Source organism: Triturus cristatus, chromosome 5_2 (assembly GCF_964204655.1).
Source record: "Triturus cristatus chromosome 5_2, aTriCri1.1, whole genome shotgun sequence".
NCBI classification, from domain to species: domain Eukaryota; kingdom Metazoa; phylum Chordata; class Amphibia; order Caudata; family Salamandridae; genus Triturus; species Triturus cristatus.
The window spans coordinates 774280102-774305102 of record NC_140588.1 but is presented as its reverse complement, the minus strand read 5'-3'; the positions used below and the strand labels follow the sequence as shown (position 1 = coordinate 774305102).

General features: G+C 45.1%; 1 protein-coding gene across 2 annotated transcripts in view; it reads right to left on the bottom strand.

The window, feature by feature from the left end:
- Window positions 1–25001, bottom strand: part of WDR44 (WD repeat domain 44) — a 616515-nt gene that overhangs the window by 155234 nt on the left and 436280 nt on the right. For both annotated transcript variants that reach the window (XM_085607883.1, XM_085607885.1), the window contains one exon: window positions 1196–1387. In XM_085607883.1, coding sequence (XP_085464009.1) covers window positions 1196–1387 — 192 coding nt within the window. The remainder of the gene's footprint in view (window positions 1–1195; window positions 1388–25001) is intronic.

Sequence of the window (25001 nt, the reverse complement as noted above, 5' to 3'; positions counted from 1 at the left end):
CATGCGGATGTCATCAGTGGAGGTCTCGGTGCTGTGGTTGCTGCAGGATCCAGACTGGGAGGAGTCAAGGATGGCGTTCTCTTCGATGAAGATGGTCAGCTGGGCATTGATGAAGCGCACAGAGACTTCCTTCAAACTATGTGCGGTTAGAAATCTGAGGTAAGTGGATGTCATCCAAGGATTAATATTTTCAGAGAAATGCTAAACCAGGCTCATCTCATGTCAATATTGGTGCTATAATGTAGTCTAAAATCAAATACATGACTGTTTCATGAGGTTTTTTTTCTTTTCTTCGAAGATCTTTTGATTAAGTGAAAGCACAAAGAGAATTCACTCTGCCACCGAAGATTGGCTCTATGTGCTTGGAACCCCTAGAACCTTACATAAATAACCAAATTCTAGCTAATGTTGTACGAGAAGTCTTTTTCAATCACTTTTTTTTCCTTTTAAAATGAGCATTAAAATTTTAAAGCGCTCAGTAAAATCCCTATCTGCACAATAGTAACATATTTAAGAAAAAAAGTTAAGATTATGGTAACGATTTTACAATAAAACTGAATAATTTATTGATCAGCTAGGCAACAAAAAAGCTTTTGTATCATTAAACACAAAAATAGTCAGAAACAGTAAAGTTACAAAAGAACAGTGAATTGGTCCAATACAAATACATACAAAGATCCATTCAACATGCAGTATTGGTCTCCGAAAGTTCACAACAGAACAAATGTGTGCAAAGTATTAATAACAAAATACTCAGGACATTCTTGTAGCTAAATGAAAGTCCCGATCCACTCCAGACCTGCTGGTTATTGCCCTTATTGTACCTCGATATCCTTCTTTTTTTTTTGGTGGGGGGGGGGGGGGGAGGATTATTCACACTTGTTGTGGGTAGGACCCAACACCAATCACTTTTAGCTGAGTAGAATTTTATAGTGTGTATTTTGCCAATTTATTTATAATAGGCTCCTGTCGATCCAAAATAAAGTAATACAAATAAGTCAAGCGAAGAGTGAGGTGGAAAAGAAAAGATCTTTACACATTTTTCTCTTTAGTCACTCTTATATTAATGCTACACATAGATTATTTTCTTAGCCCAATACATGTTATTTTTTTTCCAGAAATTCAGCTTTAAAACTGACAAATTTTAACTGACAAAGTAAACAATGCCTTTAGTTTTTCCAAGATTGCAATGTACCTCTGTATCATAGAAGATGCATCTACCATCATATGTGCCAATTACTGCATATTTGCCATTCTGACAGAAGTTTGCTGCTGTTATTAGCCTCGTTTGTCCATCAACTTCATTCCATAATGCAACTTTTTTATCTGGGATATTCCACAGCCTAAGTTTTCCATCTAATGATCCACTCAAAAAATAGCGGTCATCCTGAAAAAAGACAGAAAAGTTATATAATTTAGTGATTCTGTTGCTTCATAGCTACTTTTTGAACATCCATTGTATTGTCATGACTAGCCAAGTGAGATTAATAACAAACAGAACTGAAGGGAGCCAACTTTACATAATTTAAAAAAATTTAACACAGCAAGCAAAACGATATTGGGCATTAATGTCTAAAGATATAATACATCTTGTATTATCTGAAAAGGTTTCATCAGATTACTTAAAATATGTTCAGTGCTAGGATAAAGCCGGGCTGCCAGGGATACATCCAAAAGTAACCCAGGGAAATAAATCATACAACTCAAAACCATAAAAAGCAACAAGAATGTGAAGAGGAGGAACTGAAAGGCACACTGTAGGTAAACACACAAATCCTCCAGATAGGGATGGTGTGTTTTCCCTGAAACCTTGGGTATATGGAACTGCTGTTGTCACTTGGGTCATAGCAAAGGGTATGTTGTATGATTTACCCGATTTCTGTCGCTAATCCTCCTCAAAGTTTTTTGCTGGCTCATTGCTGCCTATGGCCACACATTTGGTGTATGATGTTTAACAGCTGTGTTCCGTTTCATTTATATACATTTGCAGTAAAACAGTATTTTATTATTTTTTGGTAGTGTATTTCTAGTTCATGCTTTACATTCATGAATTGTGACACTTAGAGCAAACAAGAGACTTTGGATGAATACTGAAAGAAATTATCTTGCTTCTGTTCCGAGATCACCTATCTTGGGTTAAGTTTTCTTAAAAATAAGGTTAAACAAGCATTGGCATAGCCAATAGGTCTCACCTTTGGGACCTTATAAGTGTTTAGCCATGCAACAGTTGCATAACTAAATACTTATAAGGTCCCAAAAGCGAGACCTATTGGCTATGCCAAGCGGCCGCGAAAGTGATCGCGATTAAACATCAAAGCGGCCGTGCGGCCGCGTAAGTGAAAGTACTTGCGTCAAGCGCGGCGTGCGTGGCCGCGCACATGCACTGTAGGTCTAGGCTGGCCTGGTAGCACTTTTTGGAGCCCTCTCAAAAAGTTTTGCCAGACCAGCGCATGCGCTGGGTCAGGCGAGAGCTAAAAATATTTTATAGTGTGTGTGGGCAAACCTCTCTAGAAGGGAGGAGCTGTAGACATTCCAGAGAGGGCATCTAAAACAAACAGCCTGCACCAAGGTTTTTCTTTCTCAATATTTCACATTATTGTGGGAGCAACAACAACTGAGGCCAAACCCGGACAGGCAGCAGACTGGAAAAATACAAGCAATGAGAAGGAATATGTGTAGGTCATTTGGGAGCCCACATTTTTGGCAACATTATGGTGTTACTATAGACACAAACAGGGACTAGGAAAGAAGAAATGTCATCAAAGATTGTCGTGTAGTATGCTGCAAATGTTCATAATATTTACCTGCTGTGCTGTTATACTAATCACCGTAATTTATTTACAATGAAGCTTTTATATATATATACTGCACTCGAACAGACATTATCAACTAATCGAGTCTTTCAAAAACACAGCAGTGCGGATTTCTTGTGTGTTTAACTATTAGGGAAACCATACCAGAAATCCACCAGAACGATAAATGTATCCTTGACAGTGTCCGGCAGGATCTGATTGTTGTTCAACACACAATATCTCCAGGCAAGTTAGGGGAGATTCGCGGGTTACAGACTATCTGTTCCTTGTGCTCAAGAAAGTAAGTTGGTACATGAGGGCCTGAGGGCCAACAAAGATTTACAGGGCCGTGGTTACAAGAGAACTTTAAAATATGTATCAGACACAAAGCTCATGTTACACAGTTGCGTTAATGCACCAGATCAGGCTCTGATCTGAAAATGGCATTATTGAGATACAGATTAAACCACCTTCCCACTGCATGGCTGTAATGATTTACACACAGCCAACCACCATGAATGGTTTAAGAGCGGATAGTCCATAAATGTAAATAGTCCTAAATCATTTTCGTTCATGGAAAAGCATTAGTTAAACGCCAGACAATTTAATCTGAACAAACACGCTTTCGTGTAGCAGTTCTTCTGAAGCTACTGATCTTGTACCGTGTATATGCAGTATAACACTTGACACAGAACCTCAGGGCCTGTACTAATGCAAGCCCGAGAACTGAAACTTGACGGGCCTGAGAGAACGTACCCATAGGGCCCTGGGTTCTGCAGCAGAGAACCTGAACTCTTGGTTCATGATCTCTTGCAAGAGGGATCAATCAAAAACGGAGTTATAGGTCTTTAATGATTTAAATGTCCTTAGAGCACATAAGCTTATTGAGGACAAGTGGCCACTTTACAGAGGTGAACCCCTTGAATGCTTGAGGGACAAGGAGAAACTGGGATGGATATGCAGACAGACCATTACTTACCAGTAGCCAAGTATTTGCAGCTTGTCATGTTTTAAATTCATATGCGGTGCACTACCCTGTCACCAAGTTCTGAGTTCAGAATAGTCTATTTTAACAAATGAGTTTTGGTTTTGAGAAGGACCGTTGACCTCATAGCTGAAACTCACAATCCATTAGAACGCAGGCTCCACTCAAAGTGTTTCCACACTCGTAGTAGGTGTGTCCAGTTGAGCATTCAGTAAATAAATTAAACTGTTTAGTTAAGCAACCCCTATACTTTCCAACCACAGGGGAGGTGGGTGGCACATGTAAATCTACAAATGGAAAACTGCAAATAGTTGGTTTGAGGTAACATTTTCCAATCACAGCATGGGTTGCTGTAGATCACATGCTGTGCACAAGCTTAAAAGCGATTCCCTAATCTCCCTAGAGGTGAGGTGGATGGAATGAAGAGGTAGTGGTACTGAATAAGGTTTTTAAAACAGTTTGGTCAACTTTAATCGACTTTCCTTACATTAATGTCCACACAGTAGTATTTCGTGAATGTGTGTGTCGATGATCGTGTTGCGGCCTTACAAATATTACTTAGTGGTGCATTACCTAGAAAGTTCATGGTTGCCCCTTTTTTGTGTGTGGAAGGAGCCTGATGAATTTTCATGAGCTGTCCGATTGCGCATACATAGCAAAACTGAATGCATCGCACAATCCACCTGTCTATGTCTTCTTTTGAACTTGTTACCCAGATAAGCAAAAACAAATAATGTTTTGTTCTGTGTAAGGTTTTGGTTGAGTCAATGTGGTACTTGAGCACATGCTTGCCATTTACAGATTGTAATGCCCTTTCTTGCCCTGCGTGAAGGGTTTAAAAACATGAAAGCAATTAAACTGCTCGATTAAGGTAAAAAGGTGAGGCTATCTTCAGTGAGGGGAAATGTATGTTAACATGTATATAACTTTGTCTACCTGATCGTATGGTTCACTGATTGAAAGAGCTTGTAAATTATAACTCTGAGAAGGGAAGTGATTACAATTTGGATTGCAGTAAGAAGTAATATTGTGGTTCAAAATGTGCACCCTTTAATATCTTCAAGATAATATTGAGAAGCCCAACTGGGCACATGGGGTGCCCTAGGTGGGATAATCATGCCTAACCCTTTAATGAATTCTTTGACAAAAGTAATTTTCAGACGTGGAATGAACTATATGCTTTGTAACTAGGCAGCTGCTGAGGATAAATGTATTCAAGGCTGCCAAGTAACTCACAGGCAGTTAATACAGAGGGTGGCGATGCTGACATCGCAAAGCAGAGGAATAATACTATGGGGGAGGCCCATGTCCGGTCCTTGGAAATGTCCCCACCCTGAGGGTGGGCCAGATTGAAACTACTACTCAGCTAATCGATACATCTCTTTACTGGTAGACTGCCCACACAACATTCTTGACGGGGGGGGGGGTTGTCTTGGCTAGCCAATCATATTATTATGGCAAGAAGGGTAGGGTGGGTGGGACCGTCCCTTAAAAACCTGGAAGGGTGACTGTGTGGTACCCAGTTTCAATAATCCATCAACACCGAGATCCCTTCTGTCTCAATTATACAGAGTTCCACCTAAGGGCACCCAGATCCTCGCACTGACGCTTGGCCACTTCTATTCCCCTCCCCCCAGTTGGTTCGAATGAGCCTGGAACCACCTTTGCACCATAGAGAGGGTTACGCAAACTCTGTTCCTCTGGGATATCCGGATTTACCCCATACAAACAGATTTGCTCCTCTTTCTGGTATGATTGACTATCCCTACGCCCAGTCGAGGCCCCCCCCTTATCTGAAATCGCACTGCTCGAAACCTCTGAGCCCCCTAGGTCTTCCAAACGGAAAATGGGGCAGGATAGCTAATTTCTTTTAGCAACCTGGAATGTGTATAGCAAATAAAGTGGGCAATGATAAATGGGTAAAAACCTGGCAGGAATGCGATTTAATCGCCCTCCAGGAAACCTGGGCAACGGATCCCATTTTTGTAAATGGCTACCGTTCCTTTCAATCGAGGGCAGCACCATTGTCATCAGGGAGGGCTAAGGGGGGTCTACTAGCATTAATTCCAAATAAGTCGCCCTGAAAATAAAAAAGTTTATAGAAAATTGCCTCTTCTTCCATATTCTTATCCTTGAGCTGGCCAACCAAGGTTCTTGGCTCTTAATAAACTTTTACAAAAACAATTTTGGGCCGAATATGCACCTGGCCGTAGATGAGGTCAATAAGGAATTGGATGCTATTTTAAAATCACAAAGGCTAAAAGAACCCATACGTGTCATCTGGCTCGGAGATTTTAACATCCACCCCTGCAAACACAATCTAAGAGAAAGTATGCGGTTTGACAGACCTTATGGGTAACCCGCTATATCACTTTTCTCACAGCACCTATGGTAATAATCCTAATCGGACACTCTAGGTTAGGGATATGGTGATAGTGAACAAGTATTCCTTCACTTCTGACTCTACCAAAAACCTTTCGACATTTTGAACATGAAACTATAGACTTTTTCCTGGTGTCAGACTAGTTTAACGAGAGCTGTACCCACAGTGATGCCCAATTTACATCATTTAGTGATCGCGCCATTTTAACCTGCGAGATCCGTTCTGCCCCCAGAGAAGTGCCCAGTCACAGGAAGTAGCCCCATCATTAATCACAAGGAGACATGGATACCAATTAAAGTGGGCCCAAACTGACAGTGCTAAAACTCTTTCTGAAACGGTCAGTACCTCTCTAGCTAGCATTGAAACATGTTTGGATCTAAATAGCTCCCCTTGTAATATTACTGGGTTTCCTAACCTTACTGGAAAATATAACAAGCATTTGCAATGCAATAGGTCTCGCATTTTTAATATTTTGAGCTATTGGCGTTGTAAATGACAATGCCTTTTATTTATATATTTGTAAAACCTGCAAGCGATGCATGAACACACACTTTGTACTCCTAGTAGTTGCTTACGAAAAGCAAGGCTGGCAAGTAACTGCACTTATTTTACTGCTATCCTTGCTTGTAGCAAATGCAAGACGTATTGCATTGCAAATGCTTGTTAGAAAGATGTGCATGTGTGATCAGAAAGATCCAATAATATGAGCAGTCCCGTCGTCCCCTGTTGAATGCTGTGGTGGGCGGAAGTAAAAGTGTGACTGACTGCTGACCATACCAATAAATAAAGAGGGCGGTAGCAAAGCACCTACTATGTACATACATAGGTATTTTTCATTTATAAGATTTGTTTACACGAGGCAGCCAAAACCTAACCAGTTATGTAGGCCTGACCTAAAAGTAATGAATGTCTGCTGTCAAACGTAATTCCACAGACAGTACCCAAGCGATTGCCAACACACACACACAAAAGCAACACTCATAATACTGCTATTCTTGTATGTAGAACGACAACGTGTTGCACTGCTCTCAATATGCTAAATTACCGAGGTAATGCTAATTAATTAACACTCTCTACAGGCACCGAGAACCAAACTGCTACTGAAAAACAGACGCACAGAGGAGATCTAAAAATGGAATGTGAAATAACAGGTGGTGTTATAGTGCCTAAGCACCATGCAGAAAACAGCATATTATTCCAGAGGGAACAGGCAATAATGATGGGGGGAGAACACGGGAAGAAGAGGTATCAATTAAAGAGAATATATTGGGACCTGTCGAGGGATGATAAAGTGGAGAGGATATGAGGAAAAGCTACCCACTTAAGAAATTACAAAAATGCAGCACTTATCCCACTTAATCCAAGGGCAGGTGTTTGACGACTGACGCATCTATAAGAACTCTCTATGCACACCTGAAAGCTAACGTTAGCTAATGAAAGACAACACAAGGCTAATGTGTCTTTCTGGAGACAGACAATGGAGGCTGAGGGGGGGGGTGGGGGGGTCACTCTGCGCTGCCTGAGTACAGGAGACACTTTTTGGACACATTGCTTATAGAACAGGCTGCCTTACGTAAAGCAACTGCAATGCCTGCTACCTACGGACAGCAAAAACTCTTTAGGTGTCGTCGCTTTGCGCCTAGTAAGCACTTTTACTTGTGTTGCTTAAAAATGGCACAAGTTCAAGCCAGTACATTTTTCAAAGCGCTGTTTTGGTCACAACTGGTAATCCCAGGTGCAAGGCAAAAGGCTGGTGTATAAAAATGGGGGCTCACATCAAGACAATAAGGCCCTAGAGATTGGACTAGATAAGGATGATTCATTTGATCTTTCACTCGATGTCATTCCCAAAGCCTTTTCCGAGCATATAAACTAGCGTGCACTTTAAAATTGAGCGCTTGTCTCGATGGCAACTGCATTTTCTGTAGCGATGTCTCGATGTGCATGTCTTTTCAGCCCCGGGGAAGCAGCTGCTGTGACGCAAGAACAGCCACATCCATACTTTGCAGGTGGCACCCAATCAAGAAGCTCGTCTGTGTTCAATATTCTGTTAAACTGTACCGCACTACTCTGGCCAAAGGAAACTGCTTCAGTGAGGGCGTAAGAGCTATTGTTTCTTATGTAAAAAAAACAATAAGTTGGGTAAGCTGTGCACAAGATCATGGTTACGGATATTATTTAAAATATGACAAGCGAAGAACGTACAAGACCCGTGGCCGCTAACAGAAACATACACAAGCTTTTGCAACGCGGCCGTGAAAGTGAAAGTGATCGCGATTACGATCGCGTGCAACGGAGGAAAGACACATGGCGCTGCGCGCGTGCACGTTCACGTGCACTGCAGCTTTAGGCCACGGCAGCACATTGAAAAGCCTGTATACAAAATGTCTCGGCCAGATCAGCGCAAGCGCTGGATCAGGCGAGACCAAAAAAGCGCCTTAACACAGTATAAGCCTGATAGATCCAAAAAAGCCAATGGCTGGTTCGACGACTCATGCTCAAAATCCAGAAAGGCCCTGGTAACAGCATTAAGGACAACCCAGGGATGCAATACTAATTGACTCTTTGCGTAGGGATTATAAACTGGCAAAAAAGTCTAGGTAGAGGGTAATGGGGGGGAGGAAAACAGGGCCAGCTTAGAGGGAGCCTCAGAATCAGGAAACAGCAAAGAATTTTGGGATATAATTATTGCTCCTTATTTTAAGACCCAAGGAGACCCTGCTTTAGACTCGTATATAGTTGAAGATGATTGGGCGGCACACTACTCAAGCATTTTCTCCCTCACTTCTCTCCCCAGTCCTCCCAATTCAATAGGCACTAATCCCCAAGAAAATATAGTGTTCTCTCTTCTAGAGGTAAAGTGCGATCTAGAGGCCTGTAGCACGGGGAAAGTGCCGGGCCGTTGGGGTCCCAATAGACTTTTTCCGGGCGGATCAAGATCTTTGGGTCCCCCTGTTGACAAACGTTTTTAATAAGTTAGTGCTATTGGGCCCCCCGCCATCGTGGAAGACGAGTGTAATTGTCCCAATTTTTAAAAAGGGAGATAAGGGTAATCCCAAAAACTACAGACCCATCTCCCTTATTGACACTACTGCTATGATTGGTTGTGATTTTAATACCTGCTTTCATCTACTTTTTATGCACTTCTATGATCTGAACAAAAAAGATTGAATAAAGTTTTTTGATGATGATGAAATGAATGCTAGGTCTGCTTCTTTAAGTGAATAAAGATTATTGTGCTCAAATTTCGCTGACTAGCATGAACCAAGCAGGTCTCCTCCTTGAACCCACTTGCCCCCATTGTGGGATGCTCCAGCCGATTTCTATCACATGGTGAGGTTATGCCCTAAGATTCAAGAGTTTTGGTCTGCAGTGGTAGGAGAGCTGAACTAAATCCTGGGATGGGAGGTCACCCTTTTTCCCTTGGAAGTTTGGTGAACTAGGGCTGATCAAGCTTTCTTGGTTACAGCGCTTATGGTCGCCAAACAAGACATTGCCACTCGCAATGGCGGTGGACTGGTGAGCACAACAGAAGAGGCCAGCCTATGAAGCCTGGGGTTATCCCCCAAAGCATGGTCGAGTATGGGGGGGGGGGGGGATATGGCTTGGACAATTAACATAGGGTCATGCTTAAAGATAAAAGTGCTGGTGTTGCTTTGTGATAAGAAATCATGTAATTTGACAGCATGTATCTTGGTCAAATGCTGTATAGTTTTTCCGATATGCTAACTGTGTGTCTTGTTATATTCTCTGTGTACAATTCAATAAGGTTTGTTTATCACAAAACAGTGAATAAAGGTAATATACAGTATGGGAAGGATTTTGTTTAAACGGAGCTATGAAGGTTTATTCACAGTAATGGAACAAACCAAAATTCCATTTGGCTGAATGGCACAATTATCTAGTATGGTGACGAGTTTCCTTAACAATAGGCAAACAATTAGATGGTAGGTTAAAGCAGTGTTTAATTTGTAAAAGAATGAGTGCCGATATAGAGCAATTAAAGGGTGGCGCATCAAACACCAAGGCTGATAGCCTTAAATCCCCCTCATGCTCTTTAATCCACTACCACACACTCCCTGCCCCTTTATTTCACTCTTGCACATTTCTGCTTTCTCCGTACATGACAGTTATTTCCGTCTTTTCTCTTCCCAAGTCTTTCGGATTTGAGGGTGCCAGTCTCCCTAAATTAAGAGCTGATGTCCCCCACTGGCACCCACATGGTCAAGTTAAGCACTGAGTTAAGGTAACAAAATTCTCTGACTTCTGGAACCAAATCGCTAGTGCGAGGATTGGGATGGTAAATATGGCTGTTTTGCATTGTTAGGCAGTCTGGCAATGCCTTGAGCCTGAATAGAGGTTGACTTGCTATTTCAAGCACAAGTGAGTACTATACTTGTCTGGTCCATGATGGCCCGTCTAAGAATATTGACACCAACTTCTGGTGCATTTTCAGCACTAAGGCTGGTATCTTCCAAAAGGGGTGAAAGAGAATATGGAACTGTACCTGAGCAGTTCATCCACTGATCCCTGTGACTGGACGTGTAGGAAACCTCAAAATAGAGCATGCGCATTTTCTGTTTTGAAGCATGGTGAATAGGTCTATGTCTGTGTGTACTCTTTTGAAAGTATGATTTGAAAGGGATTCATTGTCCCCTCTTGCATGTTTTGAATGTGACTGCTGAGGAGGTCTGCAACATCGTTGGCTACGCCTAGAAGTTGTTCTACAAGGAGATGTACTTTGTGTTTGAATTTCCAATGCCATTGTTGTTGATTGATATGAGATAGAACAAACAATTGTATCCCTTATTTCCAAACATAGTACATGGTTGTCATGTTGTCTGTTTGAATGAGAACAGTTTTTCTCAGCAGATGTTGTTAGAAAGCTTGTAGAACTTAAAATACTGATGTCAATTCTAACAAACTGATGAGTAGAAACTGGTCTGTACTGGTGCATTTCCCCTGAACAGTGAAATGAGCATGATGTGCTTCGATGTTAAGACTTGTGTGAACAGGAAAGCTTCAAAGAGTAACCCTATCCTGAGATGTGTGCGTTTCACAAAGTAGTTTGAGCTTTAAGGCGCAAAACTAATTCTTCCCAGTCCCTGGGTGCTTATGTCCCACTAGTATGCCAGACGCACTTGCAAATGAATCATGCGTAGATGTGCATAGGGGACTAGCTCTTCGTATGACTCGATCAAGTCCAAAAGCCTCATGACCATTCTCACTGTCAAGAGATCGTGACGTATGGAAAATTGGAATCAGTCTGTAAAATACCTGTACTCTCTCCACAGTTGAGAAGGCCTAGGCAAACTTAGGGATTATCAATGCACCCAGATAATTTTGGGTTTGGAGAGGATAGAGATGGAACTTTTTAACACTGCCTGTCCTACAGCCACATCTCTCCGCTGTGCAGATTCCAGTGCTGCATGAATGTATGTGCATTCTTCCATGCCCCAGCTCAACATATCTTCTAGAGAGGCACTACAGCAAACAATGCAGTTGAGGTAGAGAACTCTCTAGTGGAATGAGCCTTGACCTTAGTTGCCAAAGGTCTATCAGCCTTGGACCGAACTGGATAGCAGCTTAGATCCATGGAGCGATGTTTGCCTTTGTGACTGGGACATCTTTACGATTATTCCATTATGTTACCAGCAGTTGGTCTGTTTATCTGAACTGTTTGGTGCAGTGCAAATAACATTTTAGACATCTTTTGAAGTCCAATGTATGCAGAGATCTTTCCACTGCCGACTGAGAATTTGGGGGGCAGGGGGACGGACGGGGGTGGGGGGGGGTGTTAGTCCTTAGTATTACAGGCTTATTAAGATGAAAATCCGAAGGGACTTTGGAGATAACATTTTGATTGGTTCGGAGCATCACAGAGTTGTCTGTGAAGCACAAGAAAGGCTCCTTGATTATAAAGGCTTGTATTTCACTAACCGTTCTGGCTGATGTTAAAGGCAGCAGTAATGCTACTTTCCATTCCAGAAACTTGAGTTCCACTTTGTGTATAGGTTGAAATGGACTAATCGATAACTGTGTGAGCCCTACATTAAGCTGTCAGGCAGGAGTAGGAGCCATTGTTTAAGGAAAAACCCTGAATAGTCCTTTAAGGAATTGCTTAATGATCCTGCTAGACTATAAAGAGAGTGAGTTTAAAGAGTGTTTATATTTTTTTTATTTAGCTTAATTCAAGGCATTTTACTTAGCTTATCTCACAATATATATGTTGCCTGTGTAACTCAGAGATCCTATTGTACAAAGATGCTGCGCATGACATCAATGCTAGCAGCGTTTATCAAGTGGCCAGCTCTTTCGGGTTTTATGAACATTCAAAACACTCAAAAAATAAGCCGTCCTTAAGCACCACCCATTCCAGTTGTCTACAGATATGCCTTCCCTTTGTTTTCCACATCATGAATGTAGAGTGCATGCTCCGTCAAATCAAGTGAAGCTTCAGTGGAGTCTAGAATTTATGGTAGGAAAATGGCTGCTAAAACTTACCCTGTGTTCTCTTCCATGGTAATAAAGTCTTGGAGAATCGCAGGTGTGGGGGTGGCCTAATAACATTGTCTCTTTAGCAACTCTTAGCAGGTGGAAAAGTTCAAGAACTCAGGCACTTAATTCACTGAAATCTAGTGTATATTTAAAGATGTCTACACAACAGTTTATTTTTGCATAACTTCTCGGCTGCAAAAATCCTTCATGCACAGAAGAGGCCAGATCCAACCAGAAAATGTAGAAAATAGCATTTGACTAGTCGTTAAGTGCCCCCACCCCCTAAACAATGAGGTCAGCTGTGGTGCAGTTTTCAGCAATCAATACTAGGCTGGGACTTTTAGTTTTACCTTTTCTATCCAAGGTTCGTAACGACTAATGCACGCATAGTGGTATTAACTGAAAAACCAATGGGGCACACTATCCAGGGCCGGCGATAATCATCGCTGAGCGCGCTTAGCGCACTTTTTTCTTTTTTTTTTTTAAATAGCCAGCTTTCGCTGAAACACCCCGCCAAGCTAGCGCTGTATTACCAACGTTCAGCGCTATGGCGATAAATATTCCAGCGACAGCGGGCAAATGGCCAAACATCGCCTAAAAAACAGCGATGTCCCTCCCAAAACGGTGATGATCCTGGTGACAAGGCCCTGTGGCCCTAACCCCATAATCCACCTCCCATGTTAGGTATGCCTAACGCAGGAATCCAGCAGACATTAAATTCCTGCGTTAGGCCAGCGGTAGTGTGATTATTATCATCGCTACCCCTCCTTGCTAATATCGCGAAGCTGCCTTCGCAATATTTTCCCATGTTGTTTCTGTCAGCCACGCCCACTTTGCATCTCATTATCGATGCGTGACAAACGGGAGATAAATCAAGGAGACCCTCGCTAGCGTGTCCTTGTTTATAATGCGATAGAATCATCGCCGCTTCTCGCCCGAAAACAGGCGCCAAAGCGGCGATAAATCAATCGCCGGCCCTAGACAACACGCCCCAATATTGTCTGAAAATACCCTCATACACTGGGGGCCAACGGGCAGCAAAGCACGTTCTCCGTGAGTTCATTCTGAAAACATCCAGTCATTACGCCTGCAGGATCTTTCAACAATCTACGCATATTTTGATAAATTATTGTTTAAGAGAATCATGTGAAATAAATACCAACTGCACGCTTGAGCCGATATAATGTGAAATATCCCCGCCCTTTTCTCTGTTATTGGAAGGTCTCTTAATTTTTTAAATTTTTTTATTTGTTTTATTGATTCTCAACAAATAATGACCGTAGCAGCAATATAAGAACAAACTTGTCCAAACAACAATATATCGCATGCTGCTTCTCTCGTTACCCTCCCCCTCCACCGGTGCACCTATAGATCCTGCATTATGACCAGTAAAATGCTTCTGAAGTTAATATAGTAACAGTACTGAACATCACTAAAATGGTACTGGGGGTAAGTAGACTTTAGGGAGTACCATTCACTACTTTTGGTTCAGTCTTCTTGCTCCAATGCGTTAGTTAGATCTCCCCGATCCTCCAAGATTGACCCCTCTTCTGAATCTATGTCTGGAGCCTGCAGTGCGGCAACTAAGGGCTCCCACACCCTCGCTGCTTCCTGCACCTTTTCGTTATTAGTACGTAAGGCTTGCTGCAACCTAAGTGTACCTTCACTCCTCGGCCATTTGAGTAATTCCGCCCGCCATCTCCCCACGCTATGCCCCCTACGTGACTTCCAATGCATTGTGATCTCCCTTTTGGCTAAGACGAGGCCCAAATCGAGGAATTTGCTGGTCACTTTCGTTTTAGCAGTATGCGGGAACCAATGCAGTAAACAAGTACCCCGCAGTCGGCACCACCGGAAACAAGCAAGTCTTTGCCCAGTTCACCCTCAGCCCTGAGTATTGTCCAAACATATGGCGTAAGTGCCGCCCGCCCTCCAATGCCGCAGACATGTTCGCGAGAAATATTAACAAATCATCCGCGTAGAGGGAAATAAATTGCATGTCCCCTCGAAGGGATAAACCCGGATAATGCCTCCCCAACCGGGCATGGGAGGCCAGAGGCTCAATGGCCAAGGCAAACAACAACGGAGAGCGGGGGCATCCCTGTCGCTTGCCCCTTCCAATCCGGCAAGTCTAAGAGATCGTCACACCCGTCCGCACGCGCGCCGTCGCCGATCTATATAAAAGCTCCATCCACCCTACAAAAGAATCCCCAAATCCAAACGCATGAAGGACTCGGTACAGATACGGCCACTCTAAACTATCAAACGCCTTTTCAATATCAACAAAGAGAACCGCTGCGTCAGGAGTTTCGCTATGGTCCTCTCCTAAAATCCGCAGGAGACGTCACACGTTGGTCGCAGTGGTTCGCTTCGGGATAAAGTCCGCCTGGTCATTATGGACCAAGTGCGTCATATAGGGAAGAAGCCAGGTCGCAAGAATCCTACTTAAAATCTTGTAGTCCGTCGTTAACATTGACAACGGGCGATAGGCCGACCTAGATTGTGAGTCCTTACCCGGCTTCAGCAGCAGGATAATGACAGCCTCTCGAGTGGAAACAGGCAATCTCCCTAGGGTTTTTTTTGCGCGCCATAAATTTCATCGCACTACGTATTTCCCCCTCTGTGATCTCCTGTCCCAGCAGAGCCCCCTGGTCCTCCTCAAGGTGCGGCAATCGTAACCCAGCTAAAAACTCACTCAAGCCGTCATTCGTATCCCGCAACTTACTTTCATATAGCTCTGCATAATATGCCAGAAACATCCCATTAATCCCCTGCTGGGTATATTCTGGTACCCCCGCTGAGGTGGTCAGAGCTAGTATGGGCGTGCTCAGTATCCGTTACAGAGTTAAAATCATCCCCCTATAGCACTGAACCGGTCAGGAAGGACGCCAATTTCCCCGATAACTTAGCAAAATAGTACTTCTATTCTACACTGGGGGCATACACACTACACAACGTCACATCCCTCCCATCTAATCGTCCCATTACAGCCACATACCTCCCTTTTGGGTCTACTAGTTGCTGGGTCGGCTGAAAGGGAATCCCCGCCCTCACCCAAATCAATGCACCCCTGGCATAAGAAGAATACGTTGTATAAAAAAGCTGCCCCCTCCGACGGCACTGTAATGCCTGGCCTTCAAGCCGGTCCATATGGGTTTCTTGAAGAAAAGCTATCTGCACCCCTCTACGCACCAAATAAGCATGAACCCTATGGCGTCTCATCATCGTATGCATCCCCCGTACATTCCACGTAATACATTTTAACGCAGGTAAAGGTCCCATTATGCAAATTATCCCCTTTCCCCAACTGCACTCCCTGTATTGGCGCACCGGTGGCATTAACTACCCCTAAAACAACCCCCCAAATCTCCCCAACACCCCTCCCCAGAACAGGCTCTAAACAACTAGTACCCATCCAAACAATCCACTTATAGTCCCTCTGGTAGCTACCAGAGAGTCGCTCTAAGAGCGAAACTAAGGGGGGGGGGGGGGGGGAAGTCCAACGCCAAGAAGACCTGGCCCGGAGCCTCACTGTACTCAGGCGCCATACCCCACTATAAAGGAACCTTCGACCCCACCGGGAGGGCCCCCTGGAGAGTGGGCAGCCACATACCCTGAACAATCCCCCCTCTAGCCTGGCGAATCATTTAGTGTCTCTCAATGTCCCCCCCTGAGGGCAATCATACCAGGGTCAACTGCCCCCTCTTACTAGGCACTGCATAAGTTCAGGCATCAACGATCTCGTCCGCAGTCCCCGGAGTGATGTTTGGCAAAGCAACACTCCCTGCATCTGTTCCATCAGAATCTGTTCCCGCTGACCCCTTTTTGGATTCCATCATTCTCAGCAGCGTTGAGCCGCCTGCCTGCGAGATCTCTGTCACTGCCTGCAGCGCTGCCGGCCTCTCTCTCTCTCTGTCTGAGTTGTGGAGGGCCTCTATGTCCCAGGGCGTCGTCTTCTGGGGCGCGGCTGCGGATCCTCCGCTTTCCGTCCCACAGTACCTCCTGCGTCACCCGTCCCTGGTTGGTAGGATTCCAACCAACTCCATGCCTCATCGGGATCATTATAAAAGAACATTTTGCCATCCAGTGATAGTTGCGCCGGGAACATCAGGGAGTATTGAAGGCCTTCGTCCCGGAAAGAAACGAGGCTCGGTGACGCTGTACCTCACAAGTATAATCCGGGAATAGCAACACGTTGCTATTGTCCACTTTATATGGGCCAGCTGTGCGCGCCTTATTTAACAGGAGATCCCTGTCCTTAGATTGGAGCAAGCGGGCCACTACAGGCCTGGGTGGCCTCCCAGGGACCAGCGGGCGGGCACCCTGTGCGCTCGCTTTAGAGTGTAGAATGGCGTCAGGCCCTCTGGAGCAACCTCGGTGCGCAGCCACTGTTCCAGGTAGCCTATCATGCTGTCTCCTTCAACTCCTTCCAGAAGGCCCACCACTCGTATGTTATTCCTCCTATTACGTCCTTCGGCCCTCTTCTCCAAAACACGAAAAGCCTGCGAGTGACTTCACCCATTTGAACATCTAATGCTTTCTGAGATGGTTCCAAGACCTCCAACGTAGTCTCGGCCTGCTTTACCTGATCTATGAGCTGTGCATGATCAGCCCGTAGGAGCCCCAGTCCCAGCGACACTTGAGCGATGTCCTGGTGAAGTGCTTCCTTTGTGTCCGTGATAGCTTGAAGGATCTGGTCCACCTGCTGCTGCATCAGCCCCTCAGGGTGCGGGTCAACCACGACCTGTGTTCTCTGCTCCGCCGACTCGTTGTCTGGTTCCGGGTGCGCTACCCCCGGCCTGTCGCGTGTTTTCCCCATGATTGTGAATCTTTCTGGACCCAGTTCTAGTCCCACCATCCAGCACTTCTCGTCTTTCAGCAAAGTGGGCCCCCCGGCCGTCAGGGACGCAGGCACTGCAGGTCACCAGCCCCCACCATCCATCGCGCCTCCGGAGGCACCGCCCTCGCCCCTGCCGCCTGCAGGGGGTCCCAGCGGAACAGGTCACCTTCAAGCAAAACTTCCAGTCCCCAAATGCAGAGGCCCCAGTTCCACTAGATCTACTGCGGTTTGGATCTCAGTTCCCGAACCCGGTATGGTCCAACGGAGCTCCCTATGCCAAAACTTCCAAAAGCCAGCTCGCGCGTAATAGGCCCCAACAAACAGTCATCTAGCGAATACGCCAAGCCCAGTTCTAGGCCACTTCAATGTGCAGGAGGCCCATCAGCGGTACCACTCCTCTCATCTCCGCAGGCTATCCAGCCGACCACTTCCCCAGGCCCATGACCTCCAGAGCGCTTCAGCCCGTACCTGGGTCGTCTGTTGGGTAACTGCGCCTCTCCCAGTTCCCCCCACTGGCAGTGGAGGGGAATCTCCGATTCCGAATCAGCTTCGCCGCAACAGGTTTCCCCACCTGGGGCACTCGGCTGAACCCCAATGTAAATCACCTGCCACACTTCAACTTGCCCGAGCGTCACCCCGGACCCCTGCAGCCAGGGTTCTTCAGCACCGCGCGGGGGACTTTTCAGCTTCCTCCAGGCGGTGGTGCAACGCTGGGCCGCCCTGAGACAAGTCCTGACCCCCAGACACCAGGCAGTGGCACCCCAGTCACCTGCAGTCAAGTCTAAAGGCTGATCGCAACCTCAACGTTAGTTCAGAACCTCAGGGCTGCAAGGCTATATGGCCGTCCACTATTCACCTGCACCACAGCTCTCATCGCCGTCTCAGCCGGGTGCCCCCGCAACCACCCGCTAGTCGCACCGCCTGGAGCCGCCTCACCTACTGTTGTGTGTGCTTGGGGGAGAGCCAGGGCCCGCCGTAGGCGCTCGGCTTTCACCGTTTACAGGGGGGGGGGGGGGGGGGGGGGGGAGGCGCACACCCCTCTTTGCCTCTGGCTCGCACCTCTTCTCAGGCAGCATTCGACGACACTCAGCACATCAGGGCCACAGGCAGAGAGGCAGCCCTTCCTCCTCCGCAGTCAGAGACCAGGGTTGCGCAGTCATCCCTAAATCACTCCCGCTGCTGTTCTCCCCACCGCTGCTGCCGGGTGCCCCCGGGATCACCCGCGAGCCGTACCTCCATGAACCGCCACTCCTGCCTCTCGGCGTGCGGGGGGAAAGCAGAGGCTTGCCGCAGATGATCGGTTCACGCCACTCTCAGGGGGGGAGGCGCACACCCCTACAGATCACTGGCTTCTCGCCTCCTCCAGATCGTGCTCCTCCGATCAATTCAGGAAGATGGCTGCCATTTTACACCTACGCCGATCGGGTGTCCTCCTTCCCGATGCGTACATTCGGCATCTGGGGGCAGCGGACCACTTGTCGCTCAATGCGGGCCCCCACCTCCATAAGGAACCTCCCTCCCCCGTCCCCCCCCCCCCCCCTGGGTCACCGGAGTAGCAACCCAGTTCTTATTGCAGGATAACCAGTAAGGTCAGCGCGGAGCTCTCAGGTCACGCGACCGTCTTCATCGGCGTCCAAGCTATGCCCCAAAGAGTGTTTATATCTTGATAGCATTGTTCCCTCTAAGGTGCACGCCTGGGCGGCCGTGCACACAGCAATCTATCTCCGTGCAGGGGGCACACTGTAGCGCGTATTCGAAAGGAGAGACCTTTAAGGTCTAAGTAGAGAAATCCGACAGGGGAGAAACAAATACAAATGGGGCTATTTCAATCATTTGCATCAGTGTATGGGGTAATCTCCCTCGTGATTAGCAGCATTAAACTTTTATTACCAACAGATCAGAACACAGATAAACGCTGCCAAAAGAAGATGAACATCACCAATTCACAGATGCAAATGGATGCTTTTAAATATGTTCAGGTCTCAGCTCAGGCACGGACTCTCCCCCTTAATTTGTAAGCTTGCCCACCTGTACAAAACTTTTACATTCATGCTATTTTTGGAAAAGGCAGATGCAAGATTCCTTGTTGTAAGCACAGAGAGGTCTGCCAAAAATTGCGGATTTCTTTCCATTTCACTACACACTACAGTGAGATTTCCATTTACACATTTTTCTTTTTATTTAAATGTGATGCGTCATTAAATCCCAAAGTTTTGTACAGGTTGGCAAACTAACAAATTAAAGGGGAAAGCCGTGCAAGAGCCAAGCTCTGAAAATATTTAACAGGTAAACTCTACACCAAACAAAATGTACATATGATAACATCTCTACAAAACTCAAAAAGTGTATTTCTTTAACATGTGGAAACTTTGTCATTAGTACATCTCATTATAGTGTGTATGTGCCCCAGGTTATTATAAAACAATATGTATGTTTTTTAACAAATGTTTTTCTTAACTCACATATTTGGAAGTGCTTTCTTATGTGATAATGAAGAGTTTTGGTAAAATACAATATTTGCCTAAGATCACACAATTTAAGCGGGGAAGCCACGATTAATTCAGGTTTTCTGATGTCACTTTGTACAAATCAAGCAGTATATGGGTATCTATTCGACTTTCCTTATGTTACAGCTTTCACCTTACGCTCTTGTGCACTTTACAGCAGGTTTTATATAGCAGGAACAACCCGAAGGTATTGGAGCGATTTACCTGTGCACCAGTTACATTACACAAGGTCAACATTCATTGTTATTAGGCATGGGGAGATTAAGGGGCTGATTACGATAGAGGTCGGGTAAACGGGAGCGCCTGACAGTCGTCATTTACTAGAACGGAGGGATTGAGGTTACTAAACCGACACCCATGGATGCATGTTGTGGAGATGGGAGAACGGCAGGGCGAGGAACTGTCTTCATTTGAGTAACCGCAATGGGTGAGAGAAGCATGATAAATAAATGATGGCTAGTGTATTCACTACTTGAGTGACATGGACATTATAAATGTAGAGCCTTACTCACTGAGAGAGAAATCAGTCATGCAAATATAGCGGACATCAAAAGAGGTGCAAGTATAACAATACACTAGTCCGTCTTCACTTTTCAGGACACTGTTTTAAATGCGGTTGAAATCAAACACACAGTTTTTTTTTTTTTTTTTTTACAAATTAAGCATGGCATCTAGGGTTGAGTTGGGAGCCTCAAGGTGCTGTCCACAGTACTCGGTTGGTAGACGGTGTAGAGGGTTATTCAGAGAAGGGCATGAGAAGCTGAACCTGCACTTTGGGGTAGTCAGCAGAAAGAAGCCTGGGTAGGGGATAAGCTACAGTGAATTAGGAAAGGAGCATGTTAAAGTTTAGCAAAGCTACTCCTTGAATCTTCTGTTGACTTCCAAGATTGGATAATTGCATGAGCTGCACCACACCCTCTCCAAAATGTCACCACTACCTATTTGCCTTCAGACAATACCGTTTGAATAATAACATGTAATGACATAATTTACCATTTAGTTAATTTGTGTAAAAAAAATAATTAAACTGTTCTTTCACCTGATCCCCCCAGAGGTAGCCAGCTCGCTGGGATAATGGCAAGTTCCATTTGCGCACACATCTCAGAATAGTGTGCACAAAGACATTGCCTTGCCCCTCGCCAAACAAAAAAATTAGAAGGAACATTGCTTGATAGTGCAGCACGGTGTAATTTAATTGTTGCATGAACTAATCCTGATTTTGCCAGTGACAAAAGATAAGGTAATATTTGTTCTGGTGATGCATGAAAAGGATGAATTTTCGTCTTCTAGCACCATAGACAAACAATTCCACTTTATACGTTTTTTGCAGTGGTGTCTGCTCTGGCTTTTGTAAGAATGTCTCTGTAGTCTTGAGCAATATTTAGATCTGTGAACTCATGGAATTCAGGAGCCATGCTGATAAGTGGAGCGAAATCTGGTTGGATGAAGGACCTGGCCAATGTCACCAATGTCCTGAATTATTTCAGCTGAATGTGGTTGGTTTCATATAGCAGGAGCAGCTCTGTGCACTAATGCTGTCTGTGCCATCATGAGACTATAGGATTAAAGAACACTGTTCTTGCTGAGAAGCCCGAGTATAAGAGGTATCTGGGGAAAAGCATATGCAGAGATTCCGGACCATCTGATCTAAAAGGCATTAACCCACAACCCTACATGTAGTTGCCAACTTGCATAAAACTGGCATTTCCGGTTCTTTTTCATTGCAAAGAGATTTAGTGCTGGCTTGCCCCATAGGGAGAAGATCTAGTTATGAATTGACAGATCAAGCTCCCATTCGTGGCAGCTTTTCCTTGCTCTGCTTAGCGTGTCTGCTAAGAGGTTCCTCATCCCAGGGACATGTTCCATGTAGGAAGCTAGCTCTGCATATGATATTGCCACCAAGCGATAATACTGTGCACAGAGTCCAGGGGTTCTCCAAAAGAGAACTCAACACGAATGAACCACATTTGGGTACTGTATGAATCCAATAAATCAAATTTACCAATTACTCTTCTTTTTACGACTTTATTGTCATCACCCAATGCATTTCTGGAATTTAATTCCCTTCGTCAGGGGTATCTACAATGCAAAATGTGATTAATGATAAAAACGGGTAACATACGGGGAAGAGGTTAAGGAGTGAGCAAGTTAATGGTGGCCTTTTGAACTTGAGCAATGTGGGGGTTGAAAAGAGTTTGTATTGTGTAAGAGACTGGGGTTCTGAGTTGGGGAATGATTTATGAAAAAAGGAGGGTAATGCTGTAAAACATGTTTTTGCGTGTGCCAATTCAGTATAACAAACTGGTTGGAGGTTAAGGTTTTCAATTAAGCTGATAATGTAACATGTATACTGATGGCGTTTTAAAAAAAATACTTTTTGCATTACAGATACCCCTGACGAAGGGAATTTAATTCCAGAAATGCATTGTGTGATGTCAATAAAGTCGTGACATGCGGAACATACACTCCTCCTGTGCTTGTGTCAGCATAAGCGTATGACATACGAATGAGTAAAAAAAATTGAAAAGAAAAACGTTAAACATGATAAAGAAAATGGAACAAAATAAGGAGTAAAAAGAAGAGTAATTGGTAAATTCGATTTATTGGATTCATACAGTCCAGAATTTGGCTGCGAAGCCGGAATGGTACCCAAATGTGGTTCCTTCGTTTTGAGTTTTCGTTGAAAAGCGCAATGGGACAGGGCGCGGACCGCGGTTGCACGCCTACACAAGGATAAATGGTTAAACATGATGTATAAGAATGATTACACTGGTGTGCATCTTACCACCCCCAAATGCTTCTTGAGTCGGTTCTCCAAAACAGGACAGGGCTCAATGCAAAATCAAAGTGCCCTATTTGTGGTAATGTGGTCTAGCAGCCTTAGACCTAACACAGAGGAGTGTAAGACATTTATCGCACAACAGTGATCAATAATGGACACACGACTCAAGGAGGAGATACAGACCAATTTTATGAACATTATACTGTTTATATTTTATTTTTAAGACCAAGGTCTTTGCCTTGCAGTAAGTATGGTTCTCATTAAAAATACTGTTCAGGTTTCAAACGTTTGACAGTGAAAATTGCATAGCAGTTCAATATTCATCTGTGGAGTTCTTTGGTAGAAGTGAGTCTTTTCACCCTTGGATTGAGGTTTGGGCTCTCTGAGGGTTAAATGACACCCAATTCCAGCATCTCGATGACTTCAACTTGGATGTTCTGTCTGACATTATCAGGCTACTTGTACATTTTGTTTTTGACAGGTAGGCAGTGACTAGTGTCCACATCATGGGTACACCTGGGGTCAGAGAGAAAAGCTCAGCCTACTAACTTCGGACTAGCTTGCAGTCAGCTTGCTGTTGGGCATTGAGGGTGTCTGAAAAGACCGCTCCATCCACAGACTCATCTTGGGGATTGATTGAGAGGATTTCAGGGAGAGGTTCAATCTAATTTTCCTGTCCCTAATCTGTGACCATAAGCATGGTCATGTCAGCTCTGCCGCAATAAGGCTTCAGGCGGTTCACATGTATCACCCTTTTGGGGTGTTTGCAACTGCCAAGGTTAACCAGATAGGTGACCTCCCCTTTTCTTTCAAGGACAGGGAAGGGCCCTGGGGTCCACAGGCTCCAATACCCGTACCTTCTGCCCTGATTTCAATTCTACCAGAGCAGCCTTTTGGTCATACAACTGCTTTTACAGTTCTTGGCTGAAGGTTTTGGCTTAGTTTCTCAATGTACTCAGACACCCTGGAAAAGGCCAAGCACATAGTCCACTATGCCTTGTTTTGGCTCTTTGAGAGGTCCCCCCCCGCCCCCAACCTTCTCCCACCAGACTCAGGGGACCTCTAACAGGGTGCCCAAACAAAAGTTCAAAGGGTGAAAACCCTAATGTCTTCTGTGGCACTTCGTTTAAGGCAAAAAGCAGGCATGGAAGTAGGGCATCCCATCTCCTTCACTCCTACCAATCATCCATTTCAATGTCTGGTTGAATCTCTCCACCAGGCCATTGGCTTGTGCATGATAGTGTGTGGTGAATTTGCAGTTCACTCCACACTCATCCCACATGTTTTAGGTATGCAGACATGAGACTTGTACCTTTGTCTGACCACCTCCTTTGGGCAAGAAACCCTGGTAAAGACACCAAGAATGGATTTTGCCACCACTGGAGAAGTGGTGGCACTTAATTGAATAGCTTCAGGATACCTGGTGGAATGATCCACTACCACCAGAATATATTTGTTGACTGAGCCTGTTGGAGGGTCCAGGGTGACAACAATGTCGACCCCTACCCTTTCTAAGGGTACCCCAACCACTGGAAGCGGAATTTAGGGGGCCTTTCGGTGGCCACCTGCCTAGCCACTGGTTTGGCAGGTGACACAGGACTGACAAAAGTCCTGCACCTTCTGAGACATCCATGGCCAGGAAAAGTGGTTGACTAACCTATTCACAGTTTTATCCTGGCCAAGGTGCCCAGCTAAGGGGATATCATGGGCCAAAGTAAGGATGAACTCTCTAAATCTCTGAGTCACTACCCCTCTCCTGGTTGAACTAGGTGTGTGGTCTCTGGCTTCAGTGTATATAGGAGTCCATCCTCCCAATAGACCCTGTGGGTGCTATTGATATCACAATTTTCTTGTGCAGCAGCTTGCTGCCTCAGGCTTTCAAGAGTGGGACAGGTTTAGTGTCCCTGGCACAGATGCATCCTAGATGGTCCCCCTGGGCTCATGAGATCTGCATGGTATGGCCCAATCTCTTCAGGCTCAGTTCCCTCTGGGAATATCAAGTCCTCTTCTTGGGAAGAGGGGTTCCTACTTGGAATCTGTTTAGAAGCTGGTTCCCTAATCCTCTTGCCTTTCCTTATGGAGGGCTGGTCTATTGTTCCTGGATTCACCTCTCCATTTTTACTCAGACCGCTGCTCTGTGCTCTGGTTGTAACACAACCCCATCCTTAGAGACCAGTCATGCTGGCATGGGTTCTCAGTTTGACCTCAGTCCAA